The sequence below is a fragment of the Streptopelia decaocto genome (genome assembly GCF_964273445.1).
Source record: "Streptopelia decaocto genome assembly, chromosome: 25".
NCBI classification, from domain to species: Eukaryota; Metazoa; Chordata; class Aves; order Columbiformes; family Columbidae; genus Streptopelia; species Streptopelia decaocto.
Window position 1 is genome coordinate 3339864 of NC_138680.1, and position 18513 is coordinate 3358376.

The following is an 18513-nucleotide window of genomic DNA, read 5'->3' on the forward strand; positions in this document are numbered from 1 at the left end:
GGGGAGAGCGGGGCAAAAATAGGCTGATGGCGCTGGGCTCTTCAGCAGAAGAGGAAAATAACCCCCTGAGCAAAAATCCCTAAGGAATTAATTCTCACACGGCACCCGGGGAGCTGCTGTGGGTGTGGGGGGCGTCTGCCGCAGTTTGGGGACAGATGCTCAGCGAGAAGGGGGAAAGTGGGATGTCCATGGGTCTTGGCCCTGTTTGGGATGCAGCCAGAACTTGGTGTAGGGTCTGGGGGGGTTCGGTGGGGGCCCCATTACAAAGAAAATATTGATTCGCATTAAAAAAGAAAATGATTTTAAAACTCAAAGAACGAGGAGGCTGTTTCTAAGCAACTGTCTCCAGTAGGGATGGAGGGTAGAGGAAGGACGAGCGATGCTGGGTAGGGGGAAAACTTTTGGTGTCCCAGAGCCCCCCGGCAGGACCTGTGGGGTGAGGGAGGGAGTGGAGGGGCTGCCTCATTCCCAATGGGTGTTTGAAAGGCAGGAAAGGAGGGGATCTCAGGCCACCAGCAGCCAGGGCAGAGGCTGACGGGTGGGTTGGGGGCAGCGTCACCCCCTGTCCCCGACGCAGAGTTTGCCCTTTGCTTGTGAAGCGTCCCCAGAGACCTGAAACCACTTCCTACCCTAACGGCTCCTGGCAAAACCACACACGGCCCTGCCAGCAGCAAGGCAGGCAGGGAGGGGACAGCGTTTGGTGGCTGCGGGGACATCCCGACTGCCTGCCAGGGGACACCAGCACAGAGCGGGGATGGAGGGTCAGGTCCCTCCCCATCACACTTGTGCTCCAGCCCCTTCCCCAGCTCTATTCCCTTCTCTCAACTGACTCCAGCACCTCAAGGACTTGGCATGAGGGGCCCCAAACTGACCCCAGTTCTCAACATCTCCAAGGGGAGCAAAGGGAGCGAGGAGCCAAGAGCATCACCCACTCCGGAGGGTCTGCACCAGCCCCCAGGGCTGGAAACGACCCACGGTAGCACTTAAAGCTCTGCACAAACCTCCTCCACCCCAGTGCAGCCCACAGACCCATTTCCAACCCCTCACTGCCCATTGCAGCTCCCCAACATGGGGGAAAACCCCCCAGCCTCGCCGTGCCCCATCGTTGCAACTGGGACCAGCCTCAGCAAAGCCCTGGGGGAGAAAACAGGGGATAAATTACCTGTATGCACCGTCCCGCCGCTCTCCCCTCCGGTCCAGCAGCCGCCTTCGCTTTCCCGAGGTGCTAACAGGTCTGAACAGGTAGGACCCATTTTTATATGCTCGCCCATGTGATCCAAACAAATGCCCTAGGGATGAGTTTTTGCACTGACACAAATAAAGGGGCCGGGACTCAAAACCTGTTGAACAACAATCCGCGCTCAACCGACAGGAATTTTCCACTCGGCGCCATTCAGCCTGGCTTCGGGTGCGACACGCGCACCCTTCCCGCTCCTCAAAATCCCATTTCCCTGCGCTTCCAGCGTCATTCCAACCCTTTCCTAAATGTTTCCCGTATTGCGGCTGGAGAAAATGAACCAGGATGTACGAGAAGTGTGAAGGAATGTGTTTGAGCCATTTAATTACATCTAAATTCTGCAAATCACTTGCTATTTCTCCCACGGCCCGTGGAATAAAACACAGCAGAAGATGCCAGGTGGGGTGAGAAATGAGGGGGGACCCCTTGCCCCCAGAAAAGCATTCTCGGGGGTTGGCAATGGCACTTCTGCATGAGTTGGAAGGTGTTTTTGGGTGCAGGTCCTTCACTGGGATGCTCCTTGCAGCCCATCAGGGATGATGATGATGGTGAGGGAGGAAGGCAGGTACCATGGCAGGGGGGGACACAGTGACCAGGATGGGGTTGGGAAGGGGAGGGTGAGTCAATGGGAACCGAGGGAGAGGGGAAATGGCCACGGAAAGGAGAGGTGGTTTGATGGGGTGACTCAGTGGGACCAGCTGGTGAGTCAGTGGGACAGGAGGGAGCTGATGGGCAGCAGATGTGAGCTGGGCTTAAAAAAGGGCAGGAGGGAGTTAATGGGCAGCAGGTGTGAGCTGGGCTTAAAAAGGGGCAGGAGGGAGTTAATGGGCAGCAGGTGTGAGCTGGGCTTAAAAAGGGGCAGGAGGGAGTTAATGGGCAGCAGGTGTGAGCTGGGCTTAAAAAGGGGCAGGAGGGAGTTAATGGGCAGCAGGTGTGAGCTGGGCTTAAAAAGGGGCAGGAGGAAGCCTTAGGAATGAAGCAGTTCTGCTCAGGTTGCTCTTTCTGGAAGGATTAGAGCATTTCTGGAGGATGCTGGCTACAGGTACTAATTCTATGGGGCGCTGGGGTTGCAAGGGACCTCTGGAGAACATCTAGTCCCATCTCCCTCTTCAAGCAGGTTCCCCAGGGCAGGTTGCACAGGGTCATATCCAGCTGGGTTCTGATTATCTGCAGAGAAGGACAATCCACAACCTCCCTGGGTGGCCTGTTCAGTGCTCTGCCCCCCCAAAGTGGCAAAATTTCTCCTTGTATTGAGACGGAGCCTCCTCTGTTGGTTTTAGCTGATAACAGGCAGGAACGTGCCGCTCAACACACGCGAGGCTCTTTTTTTGTTGGTGCAGGTCTTGCCTCACCTTGTAATTGAGATGATGTTGTGCCCTGGGCTCTGCTGCTGTGTCTCCGGCACCTGGGGTTTACTCACACGTTCAGTATGTTCTCACGGAGGCAGAGCTGCTTGCTCTGACCTAAGCTAGAAAGGGAAGGGAGGGGGATTTTTATGCCTAATTTTGTGGCAGGTACTAAAAAGGCCCCTGTGTTGCTGGGTCGTGGAGCAAGGACGAAGTTCCATGCCTGGTGTGCAGCTCAGAGCATCCTGCATATTACCCTGATATTGTGAACTGTAGTGTTTGCTCATGTCCCAGCTGTGGGGGTCACTCTGGGGGGGGAGGGTGCCAGCCCTTGCTTTTTGTAAACTGGCCCCTGTTAAGCAGCCAAACCAGCTCTAGGGCTCAGCCCTGCTAAGCTGGGGTTCTGCCAGACCTGGCTTTCCACTGCTGCTGCACTGGGGATACTGGTGGTGTAAAGAGGGGTAGGTGGATAAGCCCCAAACCAAAATTTGGGGGGGTTCAGGGCTTCCCAGCAAAGCACTATTGCTGGGACCCAGCTGAGCTCATTAAACCTGTACAAGCCTCCTGTGGCAGACCAGTTAAACCCAGTTAAAAAAGGGTTAAGCCAGTTTAGTGTGATTTGGTTGTCTATTGATATGAAGGTTAACCTGTTATAAGTGTGTTGATGGGGATTTGGACCAGTTTAACTAGTCTGCCCCCCTGTTTTTTGTCTGTACAAGTCAAGGAAGGGTCCAGCCTGTGCTCTGCTTCACCTCGGGCTGCCGAAAAAGGGAGAAAACTAACAGAGGAGCAAAGGGAAGAGCCACATGCGGGCTGAACCTGAAACAGAGCTACTTATAGAAATCCTTGCTCAGTCAGCCTGAATTCCCCATAGGTCCCAGGGAGCAGTGGGGGGGTGAAGCAGCCAGGTCCTGCCAGCCTGTTGTCCCCGGCTGGGGTGACATGTGTGGCCAGACCTGCGTCAGAGCGGAGGATGCCGCTGCTTCCTCATCCTCGGCTCCTCATTAACCCGCTGCCCCAGGGCTTTCCCACGGATGTCACCCAGCGCTGCTGGTGACACGGCAAGGACCTGGAATGGGTGTTTATTTTTTTATTGCCGTCCCTAAAGAGTTATAATCATAATGATGGCATCTGTGAGACATGGGACAGCGATGCAACTCCTTGCAAGGGTGCAGCGTGCAGAAGAAGGGGGGGAAAAGGAGGCAAGAAAGGTGAAAGTGCCTGGGTAACCCTTCCATAACCCATTCCCTGCCCACGCAGCGTCCCTGGGGAGCAGGGGTTGCGCAGAGGCCACACCTGAGGGTTTCTCAATGCTTTGTATCTTTACTGCTCTTGTGCATCCATCTGCATGAATTCTTAGCGGCTTCCCCTGCCTTTTGGAGCAGAGGAGGGTCCTTAACGCTGAGCCAGAGGTGCTGAGCATCTCCCCGGTGGGTTGCAACAGCCTCTCAGCATGTGTGTGAATGGAGGGGTGCAAAGGGAGGTAATCGCAGCAGGCAGTGCCCTGGGGAGCGCTGGGCTGTGTGTGCCAGCGCTGCCGGGCTCTGCCAAGCTGCAGAGCTGCTGAGGGAACGGAGGCTCCTGCGCCTGCCTTGTGACTGCGAAATGGATGCGCTTAATATAGGCCAAATGAAAACATTCTTCCCGAAATAGAAGCCCGGAACGAGCTGCAGCTCCGGCAGGAGCGCAGTCACAAGGTGCTGCCGCGGCAGGTGTGGGTGTGCAACGCTGCGCGGCCGCCACGCGAGCGTGCAAACCGCCAGCTCCCGCCGCTGCCACCAAGGTCACCTCCCCGAGCCGCTGTGCACGCTGCAGCCACCCCCTGACCCTCCCCAAAATGTCCCAGTTGCCTCCTGGGTGTAGATGATGCACTGGGAGAGGAGCTCACAGATGGGGCAGCACCCGTGGGGTTTGGATGGGGTGCGGAGGTGGGTGGTCCCATCTTTGAGCCGTGCAAAACTGCAGGTGGAGGTGCTGCCGTGTCTCACGTGCTGGTGCTTGGGGTGTCTTTCTGCTGCCAGGGAAAGGCTTTGGGGGTTCACAGCAGCCCTGAGTTTGCTCTGGTTTGTATTGCACTGCATCATCTGCTGGGATGCGAGTGCGGGAGCCTGCAAGGTGGTAGCAGCCTCAAAAAGCATCGTGTTCCTGGTCCCATAGAGAGTCCTGCTTGGAGGATGCGGCAGGAGGGGGGTGTCACAGCTCCAAACCCCCTTTTCGAGGCTTTGACCCTTTCCCCTTGGTCGCTCAGGACTTTGCTGGTGACAGTGTTTAATCCAGCTTGACTGTGCACAGCTGCCTGCCAGAAAAATGGGGCAGGCGGGGGTGAGAGTTCAGAGCCGGGGCTTTGGCGGGTATAAAAAGCCCCAAATCCTCGCCTGTTAATCTCTGAGGCTGCGCTGTGCATCTGCACATGATGTTGTGCAAGATGCAGAGCTCTGCTGTTCCAGCCTGCAGACTCACGGGGTTCTGCTCGGGGGGGGCTGTTGCAACCACATTGCTCTGCATTTTGCTCCAGCATCTTATTAGCGCTGTGGAAACCTAGAAATACAGCCTCCGCTATTGAACTCTTGCACTTGTGTGATCTAGGTAGTGATATAATCTGTCTCCTCTGAGCAGGTTTAGGTTCATCTTATCCCAGTAATACACGCCAAGAGCTGCTGCTGGGCTTTGCTTTCTGCAGTGACAACCTGAGCTTTTACCTCCTGATCCTTACCCGGCACTAGAGAGAGCCAGGAAAACTAGAAACATGAGCTGAATAAAGCGGTTGCATCCCCTAAAAACACTTAACTCTTCCCAGAAACCCGAAATTCTCTGGGAGGGAGGGCCGGCCCTGCAAATCAGTGCAGATGCAAATTAATGGCCCATTCTGGGACAAGTGCTTTTGTAATCTCGGAAAGCTCTTGCCCTGCGGGTTGCTGGGCAAGGTGAAGACGACCTTGTGGTCATTCAATTGAAGCCAGGAATGAAATCGTTGGCCGTGCAAAGAGAGAAATGTGAGGACAGGTTGCGAAGAGGTGAGATAAGAGGCAGCGTGGCCAGGGCACGGCCGCAGAGGTGCAGCAGGTTATGAATGAGGAGAGAGGATGTGGTTTTCTGTTGCCTTTGATTGCTATGGCAAAATATATCTGAAAAATGGGTTTCCTGCAAGGCGAAGATTGAGGGAATTCCCCTGGCTGCCAAGGCTCTGCCAACCCCTTTGTTTGCTCCGGTCTTGCTGGTGGGTACCAATAGTATAAATAGCTTTTTCAACTCTTTTTCAGACTGTAGGAGTTGGTTTCTATATGAGCTTCTTGTGTGCTTTGCTCACAGGATCTCTGTGTACCCTCCAAGGGGAAACTGAGGCAGCGAGGAGCCCAACTCACAGAGAAAAGCTGGGCTTTGGCAGAAGAGCTGAGCTTTTCTGCAGCAGCTGGACTGGACTAAAGCTCGGGTGGGAGCACAAGGGGCAGGTTTATTGCTCAGAGATGCTCATGCAAAATAAACCCCTTGTTTTAATGAGCATTAAAACAAAGCAACAGTCTGCCTTGGCCGTGTGGTGAGAAAGGGATGGAGTTTCTAATGGGTTTTAGTGCTAAGTTGGAGCTTTTGACAAAGAAAATGGGAGGAAAAGAAAACACCATAGTGTTAGACTGGGGAAGCTCAAACCCAGCAGCACCTCCCTGCTCTGCAATTAATGCCTGGGGAGAGCCGAGGTGGCTTAATGGCATGGGATGGGGGTAAACTCGAATCCCATGAAATAAAATAGCTTTTTATGGTGCAGGGTGAAGTCAGAAGAAACACTGGGGTGGATTATAAACGGCACTGGTTAATCTTAAACTAAAGCCAACAGGAAGCCGGTGGCTCGGATGGGAAATTCCAAAGCTCACAAACAATGTTTTTGGCCTGTGTCAGAGTTTAAAAGTTGGTCTCTTATGAACATTTATGGGGAAATTCTGACCTGGAAACACTTTTTTGTATTAAAGCTCAGCATTAAGTAAACAAACTGCCCCAGAGCTGGAGGTTTTGCTTACAAGTAAAAAGTCCATTGGATCCAGCTGGTGTCCATGGGGATCCATGAAATGTTATACTGTGGTTTTTGGTTGGGCTGTGTCTTGGCGTTCTCAGTGCTCCATGGGGAATATTTTGGGACCTCAGCGGCAGCTTATGTGGCTATGGAGGGTATTGAAGTGATGTGCTGGGGGTTCGGATGGGTTTCTGTCTCCTCTGCAACAAATCACCTTCTCTCCTCTGCAAGTGGCCCCATGGATCAGCCCCGTGTGTAACTTGGCTCCCAACGCAGGCTCTTGGCTTTCCACACGGGCTTTGTTGCAGATAGAAGAACAAGCCCAGACTTCCCCCTTCCTTCCCTGCCTTAAGGTAGCTTTCTATTAAAAGGCTCTTAACAAAAGGAAGCTGTTATTTCCTTACCTATGCCTCAGCTTTTTCAGCCGTGAGAGGCTTTTTGGTAGCTTTTGGATGTTTGGTTTGCTGGAAATATCTGTATATATTGCATTTGTGCCTCCTCCCGCTGAAGTGATGGTGGGACTGCAGCAAGCGCAGGTAGCGCTTTGCTTCCTTGGGCTTCACATCATCGATTCTCTCACCTGATGAATCTCTCCAAAAGCCACTGGTTGGACTTTTAAAAGCTTTATTTTTTCTTCTTACTGAATATTAGTTCCTGCTGGAAGGTGGGAAGCTCCTGGTGCTGTGACTGGGGATGTGTGAGGATGGGACGTGGAGCACAGCCCGTGTGCCTCTTTCAAACCATCCTCCAGATTAACAGTGGCTTAAAAGCAACTCCTTCCTCTCCTCCTGCTGGGATTGAGGAAAGGGACCAGAGTAACCCCTTGGCTCACGCTGCCCTCTGTCCCTTTCCTCTGAACCCCCAGGACCCCAAGTTATCACCCTCCCCGGCTTGTGATGGGTGTAAACCCCGTTTTTGTGCTCCTGACTCACGCAAACCGGCGCCATGGGAAAAGCGTTACTCACGTGAGCCTGTTTGCAGGATCAGGGCTCTAATTACGGGCTTTGCCCAGCTCGTAGCATGGGAACCGGAGCCATTAGCCCCTAAACCTCACAATCATTCCCAATACATTAATGTTTCTAATTAGTTAAGCCTGATGCCTTTTTCTCTCTGTGATGACAGCGGCGCTGGTACTTACTCGTGTTCGCTCTGCGTGCCGGTACTTCATTATATAATGATACAGTATGTGTTTTAATACCTATTCCCAACTGACAGCGGGGCTTTTTGCATATGCCTCATCCAGAACTGATTAGGCAACGGAGAAGGCAAGCCGGTGCAAATAGATGTTTGGGTCCCAACCTTTCTAATTAGCTGGGGAGCTGTTGGTGCAGAATGAGGACCCGGGGCTGGTGGGTCAGTTAAAGAAGGTTGTTGCAGGATGAAAACCCATTGCTTGATTTCACGCACCTTTAGGGGGTTATTTGACCCTTTGTGGGTCTGTGTTTTCATTCCTAGTCCCTTCTTCCCATCCTTCCAGGGAAACCATCTCCACGGCAACCTCAAAACTCCAGAGCTGCTTTGCCCGTCTTCAGGACCTGCTGGCCCAGCCGTGGTGGCCACCAGGTCCATCAGGTGGAGCCTGGGGAGGCGAGAGCTGGCGTTGGGCTTGGCTGGGGATATGGGTATATAAACCTTGTACCCTGGCTCATCTCAGCCTCAGGGCTTGGCTTGTGCTTTGTATAGGCTTAGAAACGGGTGGCTGTGGTTGTCCTTGTGCATCCTCTGGTGATGGTCTTAGACCATGACTAAGCCTGGTACCAATTTTTCATCTTTTCCATGGCATTAGAGGCCCAGGGAGAGCAGCAGGTTTGGGGACCCTGTCCCCTCCTGGTGCTGCCTGTGCTTGGAATGTGGTGTCACAGTGGTCACCGCGGTGACTGTCACTGTGCTTGTGACATTCCTGGTGCGATCCCTGGCGGTGCGTCTTCCTTGTAGGTGGCAGAAATGGGTCCTCTTGAGATGAGGGATCTCACTGGGGGCTCGATGCCAGGAAAAGTGTTCATTTCTGGCATAATTGGGATTAATGATGTAAACTGCAAAAAAAATGATGTGTAAGGGTGGGTGTACTTTGTCTCAAGCTGGTTTCTGGTGGTGGGGATGCTGGGGGGGCAGTTTTGTCACAGCTCTGCCCATGGGACTGACCCTGTCTGTCCCTTTGTCCCCGCAGGGCAGGATGAAGCTGCTGGGTGCTGCGCTGCTGGGTGCTGTGCTGCTCTGCTCCCCTGCCCAGCTCTCCGAGCCCGAAGAGCAGCCCGAAGAGCAGGTCTGTTACTTCGACGTGCTCAGCGGCAGGGACAGCAGGTTCTGCAGGTGAGCGGCTCTGGTCTTCCCAAGCTACACCAGCCCTGTGCATCCATCCCGTCATACGCTGCCCCTGCACGTCACCTCCTGGGACAGTTCATTCCAGTATCCCCTTTGCCAGGGCTATAAATATTAGTTGCTTTCTTCTTTTTGCCAGGAAACTGGGCCAGAGCGAAGCTGCACCGTGCAGCTCCTGGCTTATGCAAGTTCAGATCTTGGTGTCTCTGGCCACCTCGAGTTGTTCGCTGCTCTGTTTTGCAAAGGCTTTCAAAGCAGTTTAGAGCACCAGAGGCGACAAACGTTTTCTGCAGGAAGTTTCAGAGGAAGGAGGTTCCTTTTGGGGAAGGAAAGTGCTGGAACAGGTCATCCTGCAAACCTCAAAGCCCATCCTGTTGGTGCTTGCAAACTGTGGGCATGGGAAGAGCAGGCTCTTAATATCCCACATTACTGGGAGCTTCTGCACCAAACCCATCATTTTTGTTACTTATCAATTAGCTAAAATGCTCTCTAAATATGAGCAACTTAACCTTGTGGATTAAGGCAAGTGGAGACTTCACTTGGCCCCAGTTTCCTCCCACAAACCATGAGCAGAAACCTCACTTAGAGCTCTCAGCCCTGTTTGTCCTGGTCCTGTGATGCTGTGGGTATTTGTGGGGCTGCAGGATTTGAGGGTCATGCTGGTGGCAGCTCATCTCCAGGGTGACCCTGAGACACGCTGCAGTGACCTGATGGCTCATCCAGTGTCCTCTTTCTCTGTTAAATACCTCCAGGTCTGACTTCTGTGTTATCTGACCTCTAATTGCACTATTGGTGCTCAAAATAGGAGACTTGTCCCTGCTTTTGTTTTGCGAGTGGGAGAAGGGGGCTCAGAGTTCAAATGGCTTGTCCCAGACCAGTGGGGAATGGGGGTTATTTTGCTTTTCAAGTCTTAGATTGACCTGTATGGACTGATAAATATTGGGAGCTACCTGAATGTTGTGCTGAGCTGCAATGGATGGGGTAGCAAACTCCAGGGTTATATTACAGCATGGGAAGGCACTTATCCTGGTGCACGAGGTGTCCCAGCACCTTTGGTGGCAGAGGGTTGGGTCCTGCATCCCTGTCCCAGCACCTTTGGTGGCAGCAGGTTGGATCCTGCATCCCTGTCCCAGCATCGCATCCTCATCTCAAACCTGGCTGGGAAATGACATTAATTCCCATCTCCTGCATGGTGTGGTCTCTAAAATCTGCTTTTGTCTCCCTAGGGGGGAATTACAAGTCATCTACCCAGATGTGGGTGATGTGAGCTGCATATACATGCCCAAGTGCCACCAGTACCGGTGGCGGATCATCAGGGACTGGATGAGACCCCGCGTTCGCTTCCCCCAGGCTGACGAGGTGAGTCCGAGTCGCGTGCCCCGTGCTCCTCCGTGTTAATTAAACGTGCGGCTGGGTCATGGGGAAGGAATTTGCTGGGCAATAATTACTTATACGTGTGTGCGCTTGTACTTTGAGTTGTGACGCCTGGCTGGGAGTGGGGCCAGGCAGGGACACCCAGCGCCTGCGCTCTGGGTGCTGGGGACATCAGGGAGCTGGTCACCTTGTGCCACGCACAGCTTAGCACCGCTGTCCTCTGGCCAAATTCCCATCAGCTCCTTAGGCTGTGCCGGTTAAACTTTGGCCTGAAATCAGGGTGGCTTTAAGTTGTTTGCTTTCTTTTTTCGGTGCTTCCCCATTGCTTCAGGGTTTTGGTTTGAGGCTGAGTTGTGGGTAAACTGAAACTTTTATGTTTGTTTTGTGAAATTGTAGCATTTGCTGTTTTCTTTGCTATGTGTAGAAAAGAAAAGGAACCTTGCATGTGTAGCTTTTTCATTGCTTGTAAACTTATTTTAAAGCAAACATCTGCTCTGACCGGGTGTTTACACCCCTCGCTGGCTCCTGCCCGTGTGTGTCCCCCTGCAGAACCCGGGTTAATTAAGCTGATGAGCTGGGGCTGTGGGGTTTAGTTACCGGTAATGGGGGGGAGCCCGGACCCCCCCTCCCTGGCCGCTGTTCCCTGTCGCCGCCGCCAGGTGGCAGCATTGAACTTCTGAGGGACTGGGAGCGCTGGGAGTACTGGGGGGCGCTGGGTCCGTCCTGGGGCGGCTGGAGTTGGGGTACCCTGGGGATGAGGAGGATGAGGAGGACAAGTGCGATGTTGTGCGGGTCTTTTCTAGGGGTGAGGGTGGTATCCAGCACCCCCAGTGTCCTCCTGGGACCTGCCCAGTTTGGGGACGTGTCAGAGGATGCGGTGGCTTCATCTTGCAGGGGAGACCTTGTCCCCAAATCCCGAGTGAACCCTTGTCGGGACTCCAGGAAGCGCTGTGTGTCGTTCCCCATCATTAGCTCCAACCCCAGCAGACGCTTCAGCTGTTGCTAATCAGGGCGAAACTTTCTTCTGCATCTTTGCTTTACCTTGAAGTGTTAAGAATCCTTATTCCGGCCACTTTGTTGCTGTCTGCAAAGCCTCTTCCCCCTGTCGATCGCATGGTTTGAAGTATAACTTTCCCTTAGAGATGCCTCATTCTTCCAAAAACATAACCCTCCCTGGCAGAGGATGCTGTGCATAATCATCTGTCACCTGCACATCGCTTTCCAGGAGCTCGACATTTCCCAAGCGTGTAAGCAGTTGCTTTTGTTGTATATTTTTGTCCTGGAAAGCAACTTCATCAGGAGGAAGGGAAGGGATACTGGTGATACTGGTGGGTGCTGCTTTGTCCAGTAAATGATGCTGCAGGTGGGATTGGGGGATAAGTGGAGCCTGGATGTGCTGGGGTGGGGATGCAGGTTTTGCATTGGTGGCTTTGGCACCGTTTCCTTCCAAGACAACCCGGCACATCTTGTGAGGTGGCATCTGAGGACATGGGCCCTGCTGCTTCCCTCACTTCATGTCCCCAGTTCTGGGGGAGCCTTCCAGCTCTTGCAGCCGGCATATGTAGGGGGGGGGTAATTTTGGGCAAGGGGCTGCAAGGCCTTAGATCGGTTTCAAAGGGCTGGCTTTGCATTGCCTCAGGCTTTCTCTATAGGAATACATATTATTCCTATTCCTGAAACAGTGAGGATGCTTTGGGATAATCTTTTTTCCCCAAAAAGTGAGTGGGAGCAAGAGTTGCCTCATGCTGTGCCAGGACGGAGGTGCATACAGGTGATGGGGTTGTTTTTTATGGTTTATGATGGTATTTCTAAGCTCAGGAAACTTGGCATTATTATTATTATTCCAAAGAAATAATGGGAAACCTCCCTTTGCCAAAGTTATCTCCACCTAGATGCGATATGATGTGGTGCTATGGCCCTGCCAAGGCTGGGTGATCTGGTGGATGGAGCGGTGAGAGATGGGCTGGGGAAAGGGCTTTTTTTCCATCAAAATCAAACTTCAGGGTTTGAGCATGAAAAGTTGTGTAGGAAGTGTCTGCGTTCTGTGGAACACTTTGTCTCTTCAAGCAAAACAACCACCAAAAAAAGCTGAACGCGGAGTGTTTGGTTTTTATCTCTGGAAATGTTTATGCTTTCTGAGGAGGGGGGAATGGGATGTTTCCCATCCCTGTTCCGAAAACACCCAAAAGTGCCGCATTTCACCCTGTCCGTGCTTGCGGCCTTGGTGAAGGCAACACCGAGGTGTTTGGGGGTGAAGGATCGCAAAGCTGAGCTTGGGGCACTGACCCATGGGGAATTTTAATATAATACGTTATAGGTGCTTTTATAGGGTTTTTAATACCCATTGATGCTTCATAGGTGCTTTTATAAGGTTTTCAATACCCATTGATGCTTCTCCTGCGATGCTGAAGGATGCTCTGATGCTCTGTCATTGCTGGGCGACTCCTCTGAGCATCAGATAACTTGTTCTATGAGCATCCTTTGGGTAGTGCCACAAAGATGTGACATGGAACAAGCACTAAACACGGTGATTAAAGTATCTGTTGGCATCCTCCTGCAAAGCCTTGGCAGAGGAGCTGCTGCCAGGCCCTTTCCCAGCGTGAGGACGACCAGAGAACATCTGGAGAGATGGGAAATGCGCCCTCCTTGTCCTGCCGCAATATTGCTTTGCTCAACCAAAAATAAATTGGAAAAGAAAATTGGACAGTGCATCAATTTGGGGCAAGTTTATAAATTCTGCAGCTAAGCAATCCCAATAGAAAATGATAGATCGCCAGCGAGCATGCAGCCCCTGCCGTGATGTATAGTCGCATTAGCCGGAACGCCGTGTTACATGATTCTGTTTTATTACCACTGTTGGTGGCAGACAGAAAAACAGATTACGCTTGAGATCAAATCGATAGGAACTTTATTTACTGGCCTTTTAAAAACATATTTCTGCACTTTATAAAAACATACGGTAGATGCTATTGATAGAACTTGTCTGCTTGTTAAAAAGCAATTTACCCGCCGCGATGTTTGCGGGTTGCGGTTCAGGGCGCTACCTTTTACCTGCTCTTCCAGCTTGGTTTTCATCGCGGGCTTTGACAACTTCCTCAGAGGTTTCTTTGGGCTGTGCCATCGCTTGTTTAGGGTACGGGGACGGGTAGGACTTGTTCTCTGGATGGGGGGCCAGATGTCTCACAAATAAAGTGCTTTTCCTGCCCCAAAATGAACTTTGCTTGCAAGGAGCCTCTCTCATCCGAAATAGTTGAAGATCACAACTTGCACATGCACAGAGTAGAACCTTTTTCTGCAGCTGTACAGATCAGCACCTTTTCTCGGCTCTTTCAAGAATTGTACATTTTCACAGTATCATATTTAAAATCATTTCCTCGGCATGATGAGCTGGAGCTTGGAAAGGCAGCTGGAAAAGCCCCCGAGCTGTGCAAACTGTGGGGTGATGCCCTCATGACATGAACGGGTGGTTCTATGTGCTCTTGGTGCCTAAACCCATAACCAGCACCCCAGGGGGCTGCTGTGGGGATGGAAAAGCATGGCCATGCCCTGCCCCAGCGCTGTCCTGCCCTGGCACTGGGAATTCGGGCTGTCCCCAGGGGGAAGGGCAGGAGAATGAGCCTCTCCCAGGAGTTTGGGTTGTGCCTGGAGTCTGTGGCAAAGTCCACTTGTCCCCGACGCTCCCCCTTTTGTGAACACTTGGTGGCCTGGTTGGGGATAGTCCTGATTTATAAAGGTTTCTTTGCTTTAGGGTCTGTGGCCCATTATTTAGATGATTATTTGTATGAGGACATTCATTAGCTCCTAACAAAAGGAGGTCTGCTCAGTCTCTTAATTGGGATGTGCTCTAGTTTTGCAGACCGTGGTTTGCAGCTGGCGAGGAGGGGGTTTCGAATGATGCTCAGGTTCAGTTCAAGTCTCATTAAAAAAGATGGTTCTAAGCAGAAGATTCCTGACAGTTTGTGTATCCTTGTTGGCTCCTGGAAGCATCTGGGGTTAAGGAGCCACCAGCCTGTTTTTTCTCTCAGTCCTGTCTGGGCTACTTTAAAAAACAATGGACCCAGCATTCCTTCCTGATGCTGTCAGGCAGATATTATGGGGATTAGCCCAAGCCCCTGGTGACGAACCTCTCCCTTGCGCTGGGGCTGGTTTGGGTTCCCATGCCCTGGGACATACCAGCATCCCCCACTTCAGAGGGCTCCAGCTCCCCGGCGCCTGGGACCCTCCCGGCTCCGCAGCGCCTTGTGATGCGAGGCCTGCGAGGTCTCAAAAGTGGCTCTTTAAGGGCTTAAATGTGGGGTGTTAAAGCAAAAAAATATGTGCTGTGGGATCTTGTGCGCTGCATCAGCCCTGTCCCCTGCCAGCAAGACCGCGCAGGGTCTGGGATGCCGCAAACGCCTCTGTTTTGGGATGCAACCCCTGTCTGACTTTAGCAAGACCGCGCGGGGTCTGGGATGCTGCAAACGCCTCTGGTTTGGGATGCAACCCCCGTCTGACTTCATTTTCCGTGCATCTTGAGGAGCAGGAGCATCCTCGATGGAAAGCACTGGGGTGTTATTCCACAACGGGCCCTTGCCCAAGCCGAGGGGACCGATGGGGACAGCTGGTGCCACATGCCATGAGAGCCTCTTTCCGTGAGCCATCTTGGCAGAAATGTCGCTTCACATCTGTTTCATTACCTACACATTTGCTGGACGTTTAACCACCCTGGACAAATAATGTTCCCCTTCAGGCAGAAGGATGGGCAGGAACCTACGGGTCATCAAGTCATCTCTGCTCCTTGCTTATGTATTGACATCCACGTCCACGTAGGAGAGACACTTGTACCTGTTTCCACAGCAAAATGTTTGAAGCAGCTGATGATTTTACTTTGATCCCCGTAAACACTATCCAGTAATCAAAGTTTAAGCTGCTTTGGATGCAATAATTGCTTAACAATCATATAAGACAAAGTGATTCAACAAATGACAATTAGGACTTGTGATATACAGAACAGATGCATTCAGTGTACCATATTATAATGTGCTAATACAAGATTGACAGCACAATAATAGGAGAGAACAGCCACTCAGCCTATAATTCGAAACCAAATGTGAGGCTGTCCACAGAGCTCAAATCCTAACAGGCTGTAAAATTAGAGGTAAGAAGGCACAAGGTTCACAAAGACTCATTAGCAGGTTGGCTGTGAATTTCCAAGGCGGGGGGAGAAATTTCCTCCTGGAGAATTTACTTGTAGGCTGCGATGTAAAGAAGAAGTGGGGAGGGGAAACCTCAGCCTCCTCATTCTATATGCTGGAAAGGGAGTCACCTATATCTCCATGGTTTCAACCAGGCTGTAGCTGGTGCTGGTCCGTGTTTAAACCCAGTTTAAATGTGGGACGTGGCAGCGTCCCCATCCCAGGGGACCAGACACATCAGCTGGTGTTACTGTACAGCACGGCTACGTGAACCAGACAACGGTGTTAAGGACCAAATGAAATTAAGACTGATATGAACACGGAGGTCTAAAGGGCGTTCCCCATGGGACTTGGGCGCTTCCCAAGCCCTAAATGATCCTGATGGGTGACAGGGCCACCCTTTGGCTCTGTCCATGGCAATTAAGGCAAGCTGGCTTTGTGTTTGCTCTTCTCTTTGGGGAAATCAAGAGCTGGGGACATGTGCGAGAGGGGATGCTGTCAATCTCCGGTGCCCTGCGTGAGCGGGGAGCATGTTGGCACGTGCGGAGGCAGGAGATGGGGTCCCCCCTCCCCAAACCCCTATGGGCTGGATGCACCATGCAATGTGCTGCTCCATCCCTCCCAGAGCTGCTTTGGAGCCCAAGAGATCAAGAGAACTAATATTTTCAGCTCCGGTGACAAAACAGACTTCAGCTCATCTCGTGCTTTACACACGCACCGTGCACTTATTCCGCTAACATATAATTTTATCATATTTTATTATTAAATAAACATGCCAGAAAAATACACTTTTTGTGTGTGAGGGAGGATGAAAAGGTTTGGTAATTAAAACTTCTATCCATCAACGCTTAACTCGGGAAGATAATTGTGTTGCTCCTGCAGATGTATACTTGGTGTTGAATCACCCGGTTTTGTGTTAAAATCGGAGCTGGTGCTCGTGTGTGTGCGGAGCCGGGATGTGCCATGGGACACCCCGGGGACCGTGTCATCATGCGATGACCAAGGAGTTGGGAACTTGGCTTTTTGTCTCTATGGTGCCAGTTTATTGCGTGGGTTTATTGCAAGGCGCCTTTGTAACCGCTTTGTTTTCAACCTGTTAATCCAAAAGCTGCAGGGATGCACTTGTTGCTTGGATATGTTGTAAAAAAAATATATATATATATATATTTAAATTTGTGTTTTTTTAATGCAAATCCAAACTGTATTGTAGAACCAGATGAACCAGGGAAAAAATTAATGAAATATAACAAGGGCAAGTGTAGAGTCTCGAATCTGGGTAGGAACAACCCCAGCTTCCAGTATAAGTTGGGGAATGACCCATTAGAGAGCAGCGTAGGGGAAAGGGACCTGGGGGTCCTGGGGACAGCAGGGTGACCATGAGCCAGCACTGGGCCCTTGTGGCCAGGAAGCCAATGGGACCTGGGGTGGGTTAGAAGGGGGTGGTCAGTAGGTCAGAGAGGTTCTCCTGCCCCTCTGCTCTGCCCTGGGGAGACCACACCTGGAATCTTGTGTCCAGTTGTGGCCCCTCAGTTCCAGCAGGACAGGGAACTGCTGCAGAGAGTCCAGCGCAGGGCAACAAAGATGCTGAAGGGAGTGGAGCATCTCCCGGGTGAGGAAAGGCTGAGGGAGCTGGGGCTCTGGAGCTGGACAAGAGGAGACTGAGGGGGGACTCATTCATGTTTACAGATATCTAAAGGGGGAGTGTCAGGAGGATGGAGCCAGGCTCTTCTCGGTGACAACCAGTGATAGGACAAGGGGTAATGGGTGCAAACTGGAACACAAAAGGTTCCACTTAAATTTGAGAAGAAACTTCGTCTCAGTGAGGGTGCCAGAGCCTGGACCAGGTTGTGGAGTCTCCTTCTGTGCAGACATTCCAACCCGCCTGGACACCTTCCTGTGTAACCTCATCTGGGTGTTCCTGCTCCATGGGGGATTGCACTGGATGAGCTTTCCAGGGCCCTTCCAACCCCTGACATTCTGTGAACCTATTGAAAATAACCTATTTTTTTAATTTCCCCCCCCCACCCTGTGTTTGGGATTTTCCTGGGATGCTCTGGGTGCCAGTGTGGGTGTCAGCACTCAAGATTTAAAAGCCTTAACTGGGGTGACACTGGAGAAAAGGCTGTAAAGCTTCCCCCCCGCCTTAAAACTCCAAACCCATTTTGTTTTTGAGGACACCCTTAGGAAGCTCGGCCCCCACAAATCACAGAGCCAGATGCCAAAGCCCGGCTGGGGTTTCAAAGTCAGATCCGACACCGCGGTCGATGGCAGATCAATGAGCCCCGGGGTGAGATGTCACTTTTATCACATCTTCCGCCATCCCCAGGACCCGCCTTGACTTTTTCAAAAGAAATTAGCGGCGTTTTGGGTGGGCAGGAGGGTTTATAGCAGCAGGCAGGTTCCTCCAGATGCTCTTGGCGCTTGCGCCTTGAAAATTGAGTTTGTGCGGTCTAAAATTGTGTTTTATTGGGCACAGCACCCCTCTCATCTCCCTCGCACCCTCCCCAGCTTCTCTCTGTGCTGCTGGTACCGACTCCGTGATGGGTTGGTACCCAGAGGGGGAAATATTTACTGGGGGGTGGGTCTCTGCGTGTGTTGTCCTCCCTGCTCTTTGCAGAGGGGTCTGGGATGTGGTGAGTTGCTGAGCACATGGATGAAAAAGCCGGGAAGCGCCGGGTTTTGGTGGCTTTGGTCCAGGGGGAGGGGGAGAGCCGGGCGGGAAGTGCTGTACAGGAGAGGAATTTACCCAGAAAACACACCCTGACCCTGCTGAGCTGCTGGATCCCTCCTGTGGGACTATCTGAGCATCTCACATCCCCTTGGAGCATCTTTGGTCCCCTCTGAGCATCTTCTGTCCTGTGAGCATCTCCCATCCCCTCTGAGCATCTCCCGTCCTGTGAGCATCTCCCATCCCCTCTGAGCATCTCCCGTCCTGTGAGCATCTCCCATCCCCTCCCTGGCACCTGGGAGGGCTCTACCCTGCTCTGCGTTCAATTTTGGCCCCGGAGGGTATTGATGCCCTTCAGGAGATCCCTTTTGTTTCAGGAAAACCCTCTCTGT

The 18513-nt window shown here is 52.1% G+C and overlaps 1 protein-coding gene across 1 annotated transcript in view; it reads left to right on the forward strand.

The window, feature by feature from the left end:
- PEBP4 (phosphatidylethanolamine binding protein 4) overlaps positions 1-18513 on the forward strand; it is a gene marked incomplete at its 5' end in the record, with an annotated part of 72304 nt that overhangs the window by 2192 nt on the left and 51599 nt on the right. Inside the window, 2 exons of the mRNA XM_082072784.1 lie at positions 8754-8896; positions 10132-10264. Coding sequence (XP_081928910.1) covers positions 8754-8896; positions 10132-10264 — 276 coding nt within the window. The remainder of the gene's footprint in view (positions 1-8753; positions 8897-10131; positions 10265-18513) is intronic.